Source organism: Neofelis nebulosa, chromosome 6 (assembly GCF_028018385.1).
Source record: "Neofelis nebulosa isolate mNeoNeb1 chromosome 6, mNeoNeb1.pri, whole genome shotgun sequence".
NCBI classification, from domain to species: domain Eukaryota; kingdom Metazoa; phylum Chordata; class Mammalia; order Carnivora; family Felidae; genus Neofelis; species Neofelis nebulosa.
This window is the reverse complement of record NC_080787.1, coordinates 61,358,824-61,376,795: the sequence shown is the minus strand read 5'-3', so window position 1 is coordinate 61,376,795 and position 17,972 is coordinate 61,358,824. Positions and strand designations below refer to the sequence as shown.

The following is a 17,972-nucleotide window of genomic DNA, read 5'->3' as shown; positions in this document are numbered from 1 at the left end:
TGATTGTAATTGAATAAAACATAAGTAAAATCACTAATTTCATGGAATATTTGTTTTTTTAAAGGTAGTGAGAAAAATACCGGACAACAGTTTCTTCATTTATTTCTCATGGATGGAAGGCCCACAGTTAAATATGGATGCGGGAGTTCTCACAATATCTTGACTCTTTCTGCTAATTATAGCATTAACACAAATGCGTTCATCCCTATCACAATACGGTAAGTCTTCCACAGTAGTTCTTTGAATTATACTGCTGAAACTTATTTTTTCAATGTTATTTATATGTATAATAGCCACCCAAATATGAAAAGAAGGACAGAAAGGTCCATCTGAAAGTAGTCTCACTAATCAGTGTTTTCAGTTTGATGGATAAAGTATAAATTAAACTAAGGTATAATATGATACCATCCAGTGGCAATCCAATTACATACAGAATGAATTTCTTTGAAAAATACCATGGAGCTAATATAGGTTAAAGAATCCTGTGGTCCACTTGAAATTAAGATCCAGTAGTTGTTCAAGAAAATATCTATTGAATGAAAATAGCCATTCAGAACTGGGGAGCTGGGGCAGGTGGCCATTGACTCTGCACAGAAAAAGAAAATCCAGTTGGAAAAAAAAATGAATATTAGATGGAAATGCTTTCTGGGGCATATAAACTTTTGGAAGGCAGTCTTGGAATTAATTCATACTTCAGAATTAGGACATCTCAGAAGAGAGAGATGACTAAATATGATGGTCACATCCCAAGGGTATTACTGAACAAAATTTAAGTGTAGCAGCCAAGAATTTAAAATTCTTTATCAGTATAGCAATCTAGTGATAATGGTCTCTAAAGTTACTCTGTGTCAGTTAAAAATAACATTTTGTGCCTGAGTTTGTATGTTAGATGACAATTGGATACGTTAGTCTGATTAGCTGGAATCTTGGCTAACCTGTGAAGGTTATATAAATCAAATAAGCTTTCCCAGAGTCTGTATCAGTCTGAAAATAAAATCAAGGAAATTGACACCAATCTGAAAATGGAAACTCCTTACAGGCAGGGACAGCATCTTACTCATTTTTAATGCAGTTTGCAGGACATCTGACAGAAAGATGCTCAGTAAATGTTTGAATGAAGAAAGGAGAGTGTCTGGGGCTGGGCAGATCAATTGGTTATGACAAGAAGGCAATAAAATTACCCTAAGGTAATGAAATTATTATTCACAGATTAGGAAGACCCTTTTGGAAAAGAGAGTTGTGTGTAGACAAAGCAAATTTTCAGAGCAATGGACTTAACCATCTCTCTGACAAAAGTTGCAGTTGCTCACACAAAAAAAGAGCCAGATGAGAAAGTGAATAACTTAAAAACCAATTTAAAAGGCATTTTGATTGATAACACCCTCATTTTATACAGTGTAATCATTTCACACAAACAATGGCACATTTGATCACATATGAAGTAATTTCTGTTTTGGTCAAACTTACTTAAAGGGATGATTTTATTTCTTGCCTTTAAGTAATGAATACTTAACTAGGCAGTCCTCAAACCACTCAGAGCCTTAGGTAGCCTGAAGGTGAAACCATCCTTTAAAAAAATATTGATACTCCTAGTGAAACTAAAAACCAAGGACTTTCCAAGTCCTTCAATTATTTTTATCCAAAATTTAGGAAGTGAAAAAGAGATATCTCCACTGACACGAAAATGCAAATCTGCTTTGTCTTAAGCGCAGTATCCTGCCAGACAATAGATTACATTAAGGGCTGACCCTAGGACTATATTGTATATTGTGTATTATATATTATATAAATTATTTAAGAGTATACAGTATAAATAACAAGTATATTCTAGACAATTCTTGAGAACTTTTACTGTGAAGGTATAAAAAGAGGTAAGGTGGTAACTAGAGGGAGGTGAGGAGTCAAAAGGGAAAAAATGTAGGATGAGAGATTTCAGCATGTTTAATTTGGGATTTAATTCCACTCAACATGCTAGTTGAGTGGAATGTGTTAATACATAGAAAAATAATGAACAATTGAGAACATAAAGTCCCTTAGAAGTTTAAACTGATGAGATACAACCTACATGAGAGAAGATTCCTACCAGAGGGAAGTGAAAATGGAAAAAGAGACTTTTGATCTTCTGTCTGTGTACATATCTTGGTCTATGACTACCTTTTGCTTTACCCCATCTGTTCAGTTGTTTATGTCACCTTCTCTTTCTGTCTTGCCTTCTCTGCTCTCCACTCTTATTTCTCCATCCTTATTGGTGACAAGTTAAAATTAAAAGGGTCTTTTGTGGGGGTGTCGGGGTAGCTCAGTCGGTTGAGCATCCTACTTTTGATCTCTGCTCAGGTCATGATTTCATGGTTTGTGAGTTCAAGCCCCATGCCAGGCTCTGCACTGACAGTGCAGTAGTGTGGAGCCTGCTTGGTATTCTCTCTCTCTTTCCTTCTGTGTCTGTCTGTCTCTCTCTCTCTCTCTCTGAAAATAAGTAAATAAACCTTAAAAAAAAAAAGTACATATTAAAAGGGTCTGTTTGTACAGCTCTTTTTAATTGTCTCTGACAGGACACTTGTTATGCAAATTCAAAACAAATTTGTCCCTAAAAAGCATGTGAATTAAGTTCCTTTTTAATTATATGAATGTTGTTGGAATTTCATCTGTATTTAAGGGTTCTTGACAATAAAATACCATAGCATGATTGGTAAGAATTTACTTTAAAAAATTAGTGGAATGAGCTCAAAGGTAAACATGTAAAATATGACTTGGATTTTTATTTTGATATTAGCCACAGAGAATAAACATGTATTTCCTCCTACTAAATCTGCATTGTACCTGTAGGATAGATGACAGAAGTACAGCAAACTTGAATAAGCCACTTGTAGTGATTGAGGTCAATTCAGTATCAAGATAGAAGTTCTTCTTAAATGAAATGGAGCGGAGATCACAGCTCTACAGATAGATTGTAATTCATACTCATGCACAGTTTGTCTTTCATTTCAACAAATTTTGAAAGGGATCACATAGAGTCTTAGTTTTCACAAGGGTTATTCTCCTTTGGGGAAGTTCAGAAAAATTGTCTTACTATATATATACTTTTTAAAGTTTCTGAAGTTTAAATTTTTCTGGCACCTTTTGTGTCTGTCCTGAACAAAAGCTGACTCTTTATTCAGCATTTGTTCTGTAAAGAAACCCTGTGTCCTTTCCTCTGAGTAATTTACTGTGTTATTATCTGCATATTTTAAATCCACACAGCCTATTCTACCATAGAATCCTCAAGGACTTATCCTGATGTGTATTATCCATGTATATCTGAGGCATACTCCAATATCTAGTGATTTATTTTGGTTAACAAACTGTTAGGTAGCCAAACCCGAGTGGATATTGACCAAGAATTGCATGACTGCCAGAACCACACATCCCGATCAGCCACTTTTTAGTAGCTGGCCAGTGTAAAGGAATGCATGCAGGGTTTGATATTAATTGAACAGAAGCTGGAAAAGTTACTAATGGTTGGGCAGCAAGAACCTTAGAACTTGCTCAAACCCAAACATCACATAAAACCACTGCAAGCATTTTCAACACATCATCTTGTTAGATATTTGGTCCAGAAAACAAAATAACAAAAACTGCTGTTGAGTTTTGTAAATGGACTGATTTTTACCTCCTGTTTGATCTTACAAATTTCTATGAAATAAAAACCTCTTGTTAGGTGTATGTATATGTGTGTGTGTGTGTGTGTGTGTGTGTGTGTGTGTGTGTGTACATGCGTTAGTACATATCTGTGCAAATTACTTTTTATTAAGAAAGTAGAAAAAAAAGAAAGGGACACCTGGGTAGCTCAGTTGGTTAAGCATTCAATTCATGATTTTTGATAGCATGGAGCCTGCTTGGGACTCTTTCTCTCCCTCTCTCTCTGCCCCTTGTCTGCTCTCTCATTCTGTCTCTCAAAATAAATAAATAAGGGTGCCTGGGTGGCTTAGTCAGTTAAGCATCTGACTCTGGATGTTGGCTTAGGTCATGATCAGACAGTGCTAAGATGAAGCCCTGTGTCAGCCCTGTGTGTTGAAGGCATGGAGCCTGCTTGAGATTCTCTTTCTTCTCTTTCTGCTCCTCCCCCAGCTCTCTCGTGCTCTCTCACTCTCTCTCTCTCTCTCTCAGAATAAACATTTAAAATAAATAAATATTTTAAAAAGCAGAAAATAAATTTATATAATGCAAAACTAGCATTAAAACCTTCAAGACTGGGAAATAAAAAGGATTCTGAGCAGGATTGCTTTTAACTATATCAAATGAAGAGATTTAGTGGTAAATAATTTATGAAAATTAAGAAAGGAACAAATGACAACTTCTTATAATACCTATATATAATTTGTCAATGGCCTTTCAGGCAACTCTGCTCAAAATCAGCTTCAAGTGCTTTGCCATTTTCCCCACATAAATTTTCGGTATTACAAGTTGTTTCCTGTTGTCCTATAACTCCATGGCATTTGACCTGTAACTGCATACAGAGAATGATAAGGAAACTACTCAAGTTTATGTAATAAGAAAGAATATCCATAACGTATTATCAGCTCTAATCTTGAGAGTAACTCAAAATGTCCTTTATGTCTCTGATTTTCTAAAATATAAAGGTTTTTCACACGTTCTTGATAGTTAATATTATGTGAGCTATGGATTACATGCCTTTAGTCTTAGAGCCCAGAAACTATGTAATAGCAACAATCTTCACTTCTTGAAGCAGATGGTGACTTTTGAACTGTGCTAAATCTATAAGATATTAGATTTATTCATAAAACGTTGCCATGTCAATATGGAAAGTTTGGCAGTCTTTTCATCTTAAAAAGGTCAAACTTCATCACTTCAATATTAATTTCTGTATCTTTTCCATCAACACTTCCATCTGGTATTTCTTAGAGGAAGTGTAGGAAAACTATAGCTAAATATGTGAAATATGGCATAGTACTTTATCATTACATTGACTTGTACATAAATACATAAATCTAAACATTGATCTTGCTCCCTTATCCATACATAACACAGTAATCATACATAACATGCCCGGTACTAGTGAACAACAACTTACAATATAGTTTATTTGTATTGAATTGAAAATATCCACTACAAAACTAAAATTTATTTCATTAAATAAGATTAAATCTTTTAGAGGTTTGTGGGTCTAGAAGTTGGTGATTTTAGTACTGTTTAGGATTATTGGGTAGAGTCTTCTGCTAGCATGTGTAGTTGTGTCTAAAATTCGCAAATATCTTGAGAAACAAGGAAGTGTCAGTTTGGTGTTGAATGAGGCAGAAATAGAAGGGAGAGCTTTCTAAATAAAGACATTGCTATCTAAATGTGAGGCTGAGTCTACACTGTGTTCACTGAATAATATGTCAGCTATGGACTCAACCAACCAGTGATATAAAAAAATAATTTCAAGTGATTGACTATATAGTCACATGCTTGCTTCTTTTAATTATGCAATTCAGTTCAAGTTGTCCAAATGGAATGGCTTTTATCAAAGTTAAAAAAGTAAAGATTCAAGTCCTTAGTCCCTCATCTTCTGGTGTGCTGAGATACCAAGACAGCCAGAGAACTGATTGACCCTTAAGGCCTCAGAGCAACCGCAAAGACTCTACTAAGAAAGGGACTTAACAGTTGAAAAGTGTATCTATAACATAAGAAATAAACTGGATTTTGAAAAAAGATTAGAAATTTACCAGAGGGACAGCAGGTGGAAGAGGATAAGCAATGACATCATGGTGAAGATTAACACATGCAAGAAATTGTATGGAGATTGAGTATGACAGGAACATCAAGTTTGAGATGAAAGGATATTTAGTTCTTCAGCAAATCATCATCAAACATTGTAATTTCTAATGCAGAAAATTACAATAAACTAAAATAAACGTGAAGAAATTCTTTTGAGAACCAGCAATGTATGCTGAAGAAAGCCACACATGTTCTTCATTCTTTAATGTTAATGGTAGATTTCTACTACAACTGTCAGGGTTATTGAGGAAGTTGGAGGTATTCTTGTGTGGTGCAGAATATATGGTGACATGAACTTCAATCCCTAAAAGCCTCTTCTCTCTGTAATTCTAAAAGGCATGTATACTATCATCTTTAAGACAAGATTACATAAGAAAGTAACAGGAAGGAAATGAAGACTTAGGGGCAAACTAAATAATCAGAATTTTTTCAGAACAGCAATAATTGATAAAGTCAGAGAACAGTCTGCCTCACAGGAAAGTTAAAGGGATTGAACATGTTAAAAAATAAGATTCATGAGGAAGTGCCAAGGGATTCTTTGTTTATTAAGAGTGGTGGGGGGCGCCTGGGTGGCTCAGTCGGTTAAGCGGCCGACTTCGGCTCAGGTCACGATCTCACGGTCCGTGAGTTCGAGCCCCGCGTCGGGCTCTGGGCTGATGGCTCAGAGCCTGGAGCCTGTTTCCGATTCTGTGTCTCCCTCTCTCTCTGCCCCTCCCCCATTCATGCTCTGTCTCTCTCTGTCTCAAAAATAAATAAAACGTTAAAAAAAAATTAAAAAAAATAAATAAATAAAAAAAAAAAAAAAAAAAAGAGTGGTGGTTTAACATTACAGATTTAAATCCCATGTATTTTCCAACTTGATTCTATAGGACCCACAGCTATTCCTAATTGAGATCCATCATCATGGTTAGAGGATATTTGATTACTGCCTTGAAACAACTGTAAGAAATATTTTACTGTGAAAGTCCTTTAAGTTCTATTCTTAGTCGTAGGCTTCAATCCTTGACAACATATTTATCTTAATTAACTTCTATAGAACAATTCGCACAGAGTGGACTCAAAATATAGACAATCTTATTTATTTAAAAAAATGGCCAGCCACCTAACTTTCTAAATGAAGCTAAAAGAAGCTATGTGAGCTTCTTCCTCGACAAATTGACCTTGACTTCATCAATATACTGAATAAAAAAAAGATATATATTGAGATAAATTGTTTTAGAACTTAACATCTGTTAACTCTGTTCTACCTAACACAAATTCATTTAAGAATAGTGTAAGACTTTTCAAAAGATATACTAAATTTTTAAAATTGAAAGCTGGTTTCATAGGCAGATACTGGTACTAAGCCAAAGTGTTTGAACTCAATAAATATAGAACAAAGACCTTTAATGCTTCGTCAGATAATTTGTTTTTTTCTTTTAAGATTTTATTTAAATTCAAGTTAGTTAACGTATAGTATAGTATTGGTTTCAGGAGTAGAATTTAGGGATTCATCACTTACATATAACATCCAGTGCTTATCACAAATGCTCTCCTTAATGCCTGTCACCCATTTAGCCCATCCTTCCACCCAACACCCACCCCCAGCAACCCTCAGTTTGTTCTCTATAGTTAAGAGTCTCTTCTGATTTGCCTCCATCTCTGTTTTTATCTTACTGTATTTTTCCTTCCCTTCTCCTGTGTTCATCTGTTTTGTTTCTTAAATTCCATATGAGTGAAATCATATGATATTCATCTTTCTCTGACTGACTTATTTCATTTAGCATAAAACACTCTAGTTTCCTCCAGGTCAAAATGGCTAAAATGAACAACCCAGGAAACAACAGATGTTGGCAAAGATGTAAAGAAAGGGAACCCTCTTACACTGTTGGTGGGTATGCAAATTGGTGCAGTCACTCTTGAAAACAGTGTGGAGGTTCCTCAGAAAGTTAAAGATAGAGCTGCCTATGACCCGGCAACTGCACTACTAGGTATTTAGCCAGAGGATACAAAAATACTGATTCAAAGGGGCACATGCACCCCAATGTTATAGCAGTGCTATCAACAATAGCCAAATTATGGAAAGAGCCCTAATGTCCATCCGCTGATAAATGGACAAAGTTGTGGTGTGTGTGTGTGTATGTGTGTGTGTGTGTGTGTATAGGATATTACTCAGCCATCAAAAAGAATGAAATCTTGACATTTTCAGGGACACAGATAATTTATTCTAATGCCATCATAAGACACAGCAAATTCCTGTTTTATAGTATTTGATACAGAATTTTGTCTTGGTCCCTCCTACTTTTTGACTTAGTTGGCTTAATTCTAATTTCTAGCAATATTTGAACCCCAATTTTGCCTTCAAAGACAGGATGTTACAAAGATAAAAAGGAGTAGATTCCAAAACAAAGCCCTATAGCCAATAGCATAAAAATTCACATAGGAGCGTAGTAGACACCTCAGTAAAGCTCCCATCATTTGGAAAACAGAAATTTCCAATATTATGTGATAGACTGGGATGAACTCAACCATACCCTGAGAATCTCCTCCCAACTCCCAAATGAATAAAATAGCAAAACGCATTCTCCTGCTTGTATTGTACTAGCCATGACTCTCATTTTGGCCCCTAGAGTACAGTAGCAGAGACTGCTCTGAAAGAAAATTTTAGCTCCTCTAGTATATAAACCTCAGAGAAGGTGATGGAAACACAATTCCAGCTTAGCATAGCCTCTATGGAGAATTTGTGGAATAAGAAGAAATGAAGTTTTAGATTGGTTCCACAGAAATCACCAATGAGTAGTCTGATCCTTGAATGAACATGTGCAAGCTGTCCTGAGGATTCCTAAAAATATTTGGAGATGGAGATTCTATAATGGACTATAATTCCCGCAGTTAAGTCTTAGCCACTGATACTTAATAACTAGTACCTTAGGTCAGGTTCTTTGGAACTAGACAGTAGGGATTTGCATGCAGGAAGCTTATTAGGGAGTGCTCTTGGTACCAACTGCCAGAAGTCAGTGGGAGAAGCAGCACTGAGAAGAGGTAGAAGTTGAATTGCAGAGCAGTTGTGAAAGAGGCTTCAGCTGACCCTAAGCGAAGCTCTGGAGTAGGGATGTTCATAGTTTACTGAATTGAGTCAAGGGGACCTGGACCTTTTTCCCATCACCAGGAGACTCAAGGCAATATACCACAGCATCAACTACAACTGGTGAGGCTCATGGTAACATCATCACTGAATGGCTGATGAAGTCCACAACTCTTGGGTTTGATTTACACATAAACTAATGTTGTTTTTAGATAAATTAGACACTTATCACTCCCTGTAACCTCCATGGGACTGAGTTTCCCCATGTTAATGGCATGGTTCTACTCAATCTTGCCAGGACTCACCCGAAGAAGTTAGTGACTATTAGGAAGAGTAGTTCAATACTAATCACATCAAACCCCCAAATTCCAACGCTATAGATGTGGATCAGCACGGACATAGATAACCACAAATAATGCCATTCTGTGATTTATCATTAGACCATTGACCACTGCCCAAGTAGGGTATACTGGGTTCAGGGCACAAGGATAGATCTTTATATGTTCATTGTGATTCAAAGTGAAAGCGCAGGGCACCTAAAGGGCACCTGGAAACAGAGAAGTGAGGAAACAAAGCATCCTGTCTATAACTACAGAGAAGTCTTTTACCTGTCTGTTCCTTTCTTTGGAACATAAAGATAATAACACTCATTTTCTGCGATATAGTCTCCTATGAGTGTAATCTGTATGAAAGTTCTTTGAAAAGCATCAAGTGTCCCTCAAATGAATAGTATTATTATTATGGTTTATCATCCATGTAAGTCTATTTCTTCTATTGCTGCCCTAGGACCAGAGAAATTGCTCACTATATTTTTTATTTTATAGCATCTCATTAAAAACACTTCATAAAAACTTTAATGAAGTTTTCTACAGATATTTCTCCTTCCAATTAAGTAAACTTATTTCCTCATGGTTTTGTTCTATAAGCATTTAATTATTTTAGGCACTATTTTCTGGATGTCCTCCAAAGTTTTCCACAGCTTTATCAGTTGAATTTTATAAGCTGACTCTTTTCTTTTTTTTAATTTTTTTTAATGTTTATTTTTGAGAGAGAGAGACAGAGCATGAGTGGGGGAGGGGCAGAGAGAGAGGGAGACACAGATCGGAAGCAGGCTCCATGCTCCGAGCTGTCAGCACAGAGCCCAACGCGGGGCTCGAACCCACCAACCATGAGATCATGACCTGAGCCGAAGTTGGACGCTCAACCAACTGAGCCACCCAGGCGCCCCCAGGTGTGTCTGTTTCATTGATTGGCTGCCCGTCAGATCAGAATCTGATCTGCCTCTTTGACAAACCCTGTCTTTCCCAGTAGGCTTTCATTAGTTAAGCAAGTGGTGTATGCCTCTTAATCTTGCACTGCACCACAGAAGCATCCTCCCCGACCACCTTCAAATTAATATGATCCTTGTTCTCAGTCTTGACTCCTTCCTTCAGCTTTTCATCAGCCATGGTGAGGGCATAAGTCTCCTCAGCTACCACTTCACAAAAGAGGTACCAGGTCCTCATGGAATGAGCACACAACACACACCAAAAACTCCCTAACTTTTCAATTCTAAAAGATGCTTCATCAAATTAGTGAACATAGCAGTTTTGAAAACTCCCCTGATAATTGTAAAAATTAAAAGTATATGAGTCTAAAACTTTTCTTCATTTTCTATTTTCAATTTTGCCTTATGCAATTACCATTTTCTCTCAGGGAATTTCACAAAATAAAATTTAGTGAAAATTATGTTCTAATTGTGATGCTATATTGAAAGAAAAATAGAATCAGTATACCATCTGTCAATTCTGGATATAACAAAGGGGTAGATGGAATTATTTTTACTTAGCCTACATAAGTATGGTAAAGTTAAAGATATTTTAAAGATGGTTATGAATTATATGCTGCTATACTTACTGCAAGTCAAATTTTTAATGTATTTGCTATTATGAAGAAGCCATGGCATTCTGTTACTTAAAATTCATTAGGCTATAATTATTAGGTATTGTACAAAAAGCTTTTAGAAAGGATACTTTTATCCTTGAAAATTACTTAGGTCAATTATATTCTATCATAGACACTTTTTTTTAAGTTCCTAAAAGCAGGAAAGTTCAACACAATTTCCTCCTGTCTAATAAGAGGAGGGATGTTATATTAGAATGAATATTTCTAATTAAAAGATTTACACAGACTAATATATTATTTTCCAGATTTTTCTCAAGCAAAGATATCATAGTCTTTAGATATGCACTGTCTCTAGAATCACCAGTTTTGTTTAAAAGGATCTAGGACATTCATTTCATAGAATAGAACAGAAGAATATGAACTACAGTAATATTTATTATTTGAGAGAATAATTGCTTCAAAATAGCATATGGGAGTTGATCAAAAATATGTCTCAGTGCTTATTAAATGAGTTTTCATTGCTGGATTTATTGCTAGATTCAGGAATCAGAAGAGTCATATTTTGATTATATGAGGTAGTTTTAATTGAACCATTGAAAAGATGTCAATTTTATTTCTAAAAGTTTACCTTAATGATCCAAAATACTTAATTATACATCCTTACAAAAAATATATTTAATGCTTTCTAAATCATTCTGCTGTCAGCACTTCAAATCCTCTGTTCCTCTTTCTTTGCTCCCCCCTGCTCTCTCTCTCTGTCTCGCTCTAAAATAAATAAACATTTTAAAAAAGAAATGAAAAAAAAAAAACATAATATAGTTCAACCTCTCATTTTTCTGCTGAGGAAACTCTATGCCTAAGGGAAAAATGGACTTTCTTGGAGTCACATGACTGAAGGAAATATACCAAAGTTAAAACTAGAGTCCATGTTTGGCACTCTTTCTCTGGCACCCATCTCTGTGTCTACTTTTATAGGTAAAATACTGCTACCTTACCTTTTTCCTTTATATTTTACTTCCTATTACATATGGAGAAAAGAGTTATCAGTTGTTTATCCATTATGGCAGACCCCCAGAACTCTTTACCCTTTCCTTTGTGAAAGGAGCAAGAAATCCAAACCAAATGGCTCTTTTTTTCTAAGCTTGACCTGAAGCACTTCTTTTTACAAGAACTATCATGCTCATTTCTCTGGTCATCATAAGTGAAAATTTGTGATCTTGACTAACAAAGAATCGTAGATCTTAGAGAATCTGTGGGCAAGTCTCTGCTTCTTACCTCAATGCATATGGATTCTCATCTACAGCCACACTGAACCTTGATAGTTTGACTAAATATTGCAAACAATGAGAACTTATTATCCCAGAAAGCATTTTCTTCCATGTTTGCAGACTATCTTGATGTTTGAGATTTACTTTAAGTAAATATATTTTTCATGCAATTTTTCATGCATTGGCCCTCTATATGCTCTTTTAAGAAAAAGAAAAAGCATAAATCCATAAATCCATAAGTCTACTCCTTTTTCTACTTAATAGTAGTCCTTAAGTAGTTCCTTAACCATGAAGTCTAAGCTCTTTGTGAACAGGACTATTTTTGTTTTTAATCACTATTTTTTCCCAGAACTTAACTTTGAACTAGCATGTAGTATATATTCAGGAGATATTTTTCTAATGAATGAAATAAGCTTATTTATCTTCGCTAATTCTTTTCTGCTGTAAGGTAAATATTCCCAGCCCTTAAACCATTCCCCAACTGATATGACTTGAGACAGCCTCACTATCCTGATTATTCTCTACACACTTCATCATATCAGCTACCTTATAAGCTGTCACAGACAGTAGAACTCAGCATTCCCTGTATAAGTGATCCAAATGCACTCAAAGAAGAATGAATCAGCTTTTCTCAGTTTTCAGACCATTCAGATTAGACCTTTAGTCAACTAAATCCTTAGGTCTTTTTTGCACAAAGTGCCTAAAATTATTTAAGTTGCTTAGTCACATTGTCAAAAGTTTACCACTCTTGTAATACACAAACATCCTCAGGAGGTTTAACACATTAAGTTAGGTTCTCAATCATTCACAGCTTGTGGTCAATTTCTTCCATCAGATATAATTTTCTCCTAACCTCTAGCTGAGAGCAGCATGCTAAACAAATGGGAGTTTTCAGAGATGGGATAGATAGTATGTAAATTGTGGCAGTGTCCAAAAAGTCAAGTCTGAGTGAAACTCCAAGTCAAGGGGCCAAGGTAAATAGCAGTATTAGGAAATGCACAAGGAAGAGGGCCAGGGTGGGGGCCAAATACAACAAGGACATTTAGAATAACACTGGAACATTTTTTTTTCTCTGTTCATGTATTTTCAGTATATATGATTCAGTAAATTTAATTAGGAGTCTTCTGTGGATCAGGTACTCTGATATCCTCTAATTATACAGGAGAAAAGGAATATGTGGTTTTACCATTATAAATGTTTAGTCTACTATGGTGGAAAGGTAAGAAATAAGTAAACAAATATGTAGTTAGTAATTGTGATGTGTCCCAGATGAAATAGAGTGCAGAGATAGAGTATAATGGGATAAATGGGCCTCCTTTTTAAATAAAATATTCAGAAGGAACTCTCCAAAGAGGATGATCAGAGATACATGGATGAGAAGAAGCCTGTCAGTTGAAGAATGAGGGGATGTATTGTGGATATAAATATACATATAGATGTGGATACGGATATAGATATAAATATACCTCAGTTACAGGAAGAAGTCTGGGTGAATAATGACTTCTGTAATGACATATTTTAAAAGGAGCTACCAAATCTGAGAAGCACTATATTTCCCCTAGTAAGATGTCAGAAGCTTACTACTTGCACATGTTCAGGAGAACAGCCTCCTCACAGATCTATCTGCTTGGTCTCAAATTGTCTATTTGAAGCATGTGCTGCTCTGTAAAGGAGTTGAAGCTTCTCCCAGCTGGGTACACTGGGGAAGACTTCCACAGATTGCTGCGTGTGAACCCACTTTTTAGCCTTTCATGCCTATTTTATCACCTCATTTCAATATCTTTTGATAAACTAGATTGTCCCTCTTTTGCCTCTTAAGCACACAGAAGAGCAGCACTCATGTTAGAACTTCAGTCAGTCAGATGGTGGCCTATCTGATCTCTCAGCCAACTGCCTCCTGAAAGTTTGCCTGAACATTCCCCTATGTTATATTTGACAGGTCACAAGTTGGGCTAGTACAAACTACATGTAGGTGATCTCTTCTACAACTCCATGAAACACACCCACCTATATATGCTTCTGAGGCTCCAGAGACTATTTACCTTGGCTTCCATAGTATTAGTTTCTAATGGATTTCAAAGTGATGTCTAAATTCAACCCAATGTGAATAAATTAATTTTCTATGATATGGTCAATACTCTGCTGCATACTATGGAGTATAGAAATGTTAATGACAAGAATACCATAAAAAAATATTCACTCTAGTTAGTGATAAACATGCTAAAGTGTTAGAGGTGAAATACACTGATTTCTGCAACTTATTTTGTAATGTCTCACAAAAAACTAAGGTAAAATGGTGGATGGATGGATGGGTGGAGGAATATATATGTGATAAAGCAAATATAGCAAAATGTTAATTGTAGGATCTAGGTGGGTATATGATGGTTCACACTGTTAAATTTCCTTAACTTTTTTAAGTTAACTTTTGATAATGAAATATTGGAGGAGAAGCAATCACTGTGTACCTGAATCTTACCATTCAGGTAGGAGTTAAACACCCACACATGAAATAATTGCTATACTGTTGAAGTGCTGATTGTAAGAGCAATAGGAATTCAGAGAGAAGTCAACATGGATTGGCATAAAAGGAAAGAGGACCACTTGAGACTTAAAGGTGTAGGATTTTGAAAGATGAAGTGGAAGATGGAGAGCATTTCAAGTGGAAGAAACAGCATGAGCAAACACATGTAGGATGGAACAGAAAAGCAGGTGTTCAAGAAAACAAAACAACTGAATCTGGTGGGGAATAGTCAAAAATAACTTTGGATACACATAGCAAAGCTAGAATATGGCAGGTCATGATAGGTAGAAAAAGACATCACCTCTTCTCTTAAGTAGTCAATAATATTTGGGCATAATAAGATGAAATATAGTTCAGCTTTACAAACAGAATTTTCAGCCAATCTTGTAAAAATTTACAAAGAAAGTTAAAAGGTGAACATAGGCGCTCAAATGAATGCTACAGACCCTACAGGTAATTATTACTCTGATAACACAAAATAATTGGATGAAAAACATTTGGGGCCACCTTTGTCAGCATGGTTTAATTGTACTAGGGAAGCCAAGTCTCATGTCTGTACGGGACCATTCAAATCCTCCCTTTCCCAAGACAAAGAATTCTACCACATTAGCTTTTCCTGGACCAGTTCAGAATTAGCAAAAGCAACCTTGGCACTGTTCCCACCAGTGCATGCTAGTCCCCTCACCCGATCAGAGAGCAATGCTGGACCAAATGGAAATGACAGAATATATTGGAAAGGTATGGGGTAGCTGAAGAGTTAAAATAAAGCTCAAGAACCAGTCTTAGCATAGAAACCAGGGTATGTACCAGGGATTCAGGTCACCCTCTTCAGGGTTCAATGTGGATAAATTCCAAGAGTTCTTATAACCATTTAAAATTCAAAATCAGGGGCACCTGGGTGGCTCAGTTGGTTAAGCGCCAAACTTCAGCTCAGGTCATGATCTCATGGCTTGCGAGTTTGAGCCCCAAGTCTGTTTTAGGTTCTGTGTCTCCCTCTCTCTTTCTCTACCCCGGCCCTGTTCACACTCTGTCTCTCTCTGTCTCTCAAAAATGAATAAATGTTAAAAAAAAAAAAATTTTAATTCAAAATCAAGGAAGAATGCTTCTCAGGAAACCAGCTTATGTTGCAATCAACCCTTAGCCAGAGGAGGGTAGTCACCACAAAGAGAGTCTCACCAAGTCTGTATTCAGTGAGGACATGTAGTTTCTCCAAAAAAGTGACTTAACCTTAAGAAATACACATGAAAAGGGAATAATAGTAGTATGCATGTTTTAGGATTGTGCAAGGACCAACTGAGATAAAAATAATAAAAAAGAACTCATGTAGTTTTACTATATGGTAAACACTGTGCTAAAGATTTCACAAATTTTAAATAATCGAACACTTATAACTTCTCTTTGAGATTACATAATTGTGCAGCTCATATTTCAAAATTTAATTCAAAATGGACAAGAAACACTTGGTTTGCCATGCATTTTTCTGCCTAGATTCTGAATGCTCAAGTGTGTATCTTTTGAAATACATCCACTTGAAAATCTGAGCCTTGTCTTCTCAGTTCTCATTTTTGTAAAGATTCTCTCATTTACCCTTTTCCCTGCAGAATGTTGATATCCTCAATTTTTGTGTTGTTTTTTTAATATTGGTGTTCCAGGTGTTCTTCTTCCCTTGCCTAAAGATTCTCCTTACTGGGGCACCTAAATGGCTCATTTGGTTACGCATCTGACTCTTGATCTGGGCTCAGATCATTATCTCACAATTTGTGAGATCAAGCCCTGCGACCTCTCTCTCCCTCTCTCTGAGCCCCTCCCCCACTCGTGTGCTCTCTCTCTCTCGCTCTCTCGCTCTCTCAAATAAATAAACTTTAAAAAAAAGAAAAAGAAGAAAAGAAGACTATCCTTACTAACAATTTGGATCCCTTAGTGGAATAATTGAATTATTACCCATTTCCCCCAAAATATTTCATCATAATATCATTCCTCCAATTTTGTACCTAATGACATACTTTAAAACTAGAGATGGGAATTGAAAATGCCTTTACCTGGGGAAATAGGTGCCTAAATGTAACACTTGGCTAATTTCAAATATAGAATAATGAGAAGGAAAAAAGCCATTAGGTGAGATGTCCTCAGTGCTGTGGTCAGGGCATCTAGTTAGGTGCCCCATGTTATCACTGACACCCACCATGCATTGCTGCAAGAAAAAAGGAAATTTGCAGTGACTGGCAAGCTAAGCCTGACCTCTGCCCTACAACCTTCAAAGAGAATAGAAAATGTAAAGAGCCACTGAAATCATGACCTCTTGACAGACTATACCTCATTTGTGGTGTGAATCTGGGGGTTATAAATACAGAAACAATTTTTCAGGCAAAGAAAAATTGTGATGATTAAAAAAATACATATACCACAATCAAATGCAAATGTCCATGTGTGACATGCTGATTTTATAGATGAAGTTTGTAAGGAGAAAAGGCAGGGCTTACAATTCACTTGTTCCTTGTTTTTAAGGAAGCTTAAGCAGTTTTTTGAAAGTACTACTCTCCCAAGAGGGGACTTTTTTTCCTGAGTAAAAGGAAAGGAAATAAGTTCTGCTGTTCTTCTGTTTGCAGAAAAAGAGATTAATATTTGAGCCCCTTTCAACTCAGATTCATACTTCTGAATTAAATTTAGATGGAGACGAGGGTAGGTACCAACTAGCATGTGTCCTCTTGCCTTGTTGCAAGATGCTCATGGAGATGACTATTTTCTGTCTCTGGTGAATCCAAATGGATAGATTGATGTAGATAAAAAACAGATGAATGGATGGATGGATGGATGGATAGATAGATAAGCATTCTTAAAAGTTCTGAAATATCAAACCACATTTTAAAATTTTCTTTCCCTTAGATTCCTTTTATACTTCAGCTCTGAAATCTAGCCCTTCATATTGTCACTGTTTGCTGCTAGGCAGGCATGGAAAATTCAAGGCCCGATTTTCAACTTCAAGGAGCTAATGTTCTCAGTTATATTTAAAATATCTAATATACATTACATATATGTGTATAGTATTAAATACATACAGTATTTAACTGTTGCTACTAACTTCTTTTGCCCAAACATTAAAAAAAGGTACTCTGAGTAAAAAACAGAAATTTAAAAATATTTACATGTCAACAATCCTAAAATATTTACATTCACCATTTTAAAGTTTTCATGTAAAAGATTTTGCATTGTTAAAAAGTAAATATTAGGCAGAACTTTTATTATCAGTTGGAGGCTAGATTACTATAACCTGGCTCTTGGCATTTTTTAGTCCATTTCAAAAATATTTTCAAATATCTATGGACAAAGAATGCTCACATAGTCAGAGATGATTTCATTGTGCCACCAGTAGCTGCTGGGCTAAAAATAATGTTGTTCCTATGAATACCCTATGTACTCACAGAGGGAGGTTGCTGAGTGAGGGAACTCCTCTTCCACTGGATTGATTCCAATGAAACATTTT

The 17,972-nt window shown here is 35.9% G+C and overlaps 1 protein-coding gene across 1 annotated transcript in view; it reads left to right on the top strand.

The window, feature by feature from the left end:
* Window positions 1-17,972, top strand: part of LOC131515417 (protein eyes shut homolog) — a 779,912-nt gene that overhangs the window by 485,658 nt on the left and 276,282 nt on the right. The window contains exon 11 of the mRNA XM_058736156.1: window positions 65-218. Coding sequence (XP_058592139.1) covers window positions 65-218 — 154 coding nt within the window. The remainder of the gene's footprint in view (window positions 1-64; window positions 219-17,972) is intronic.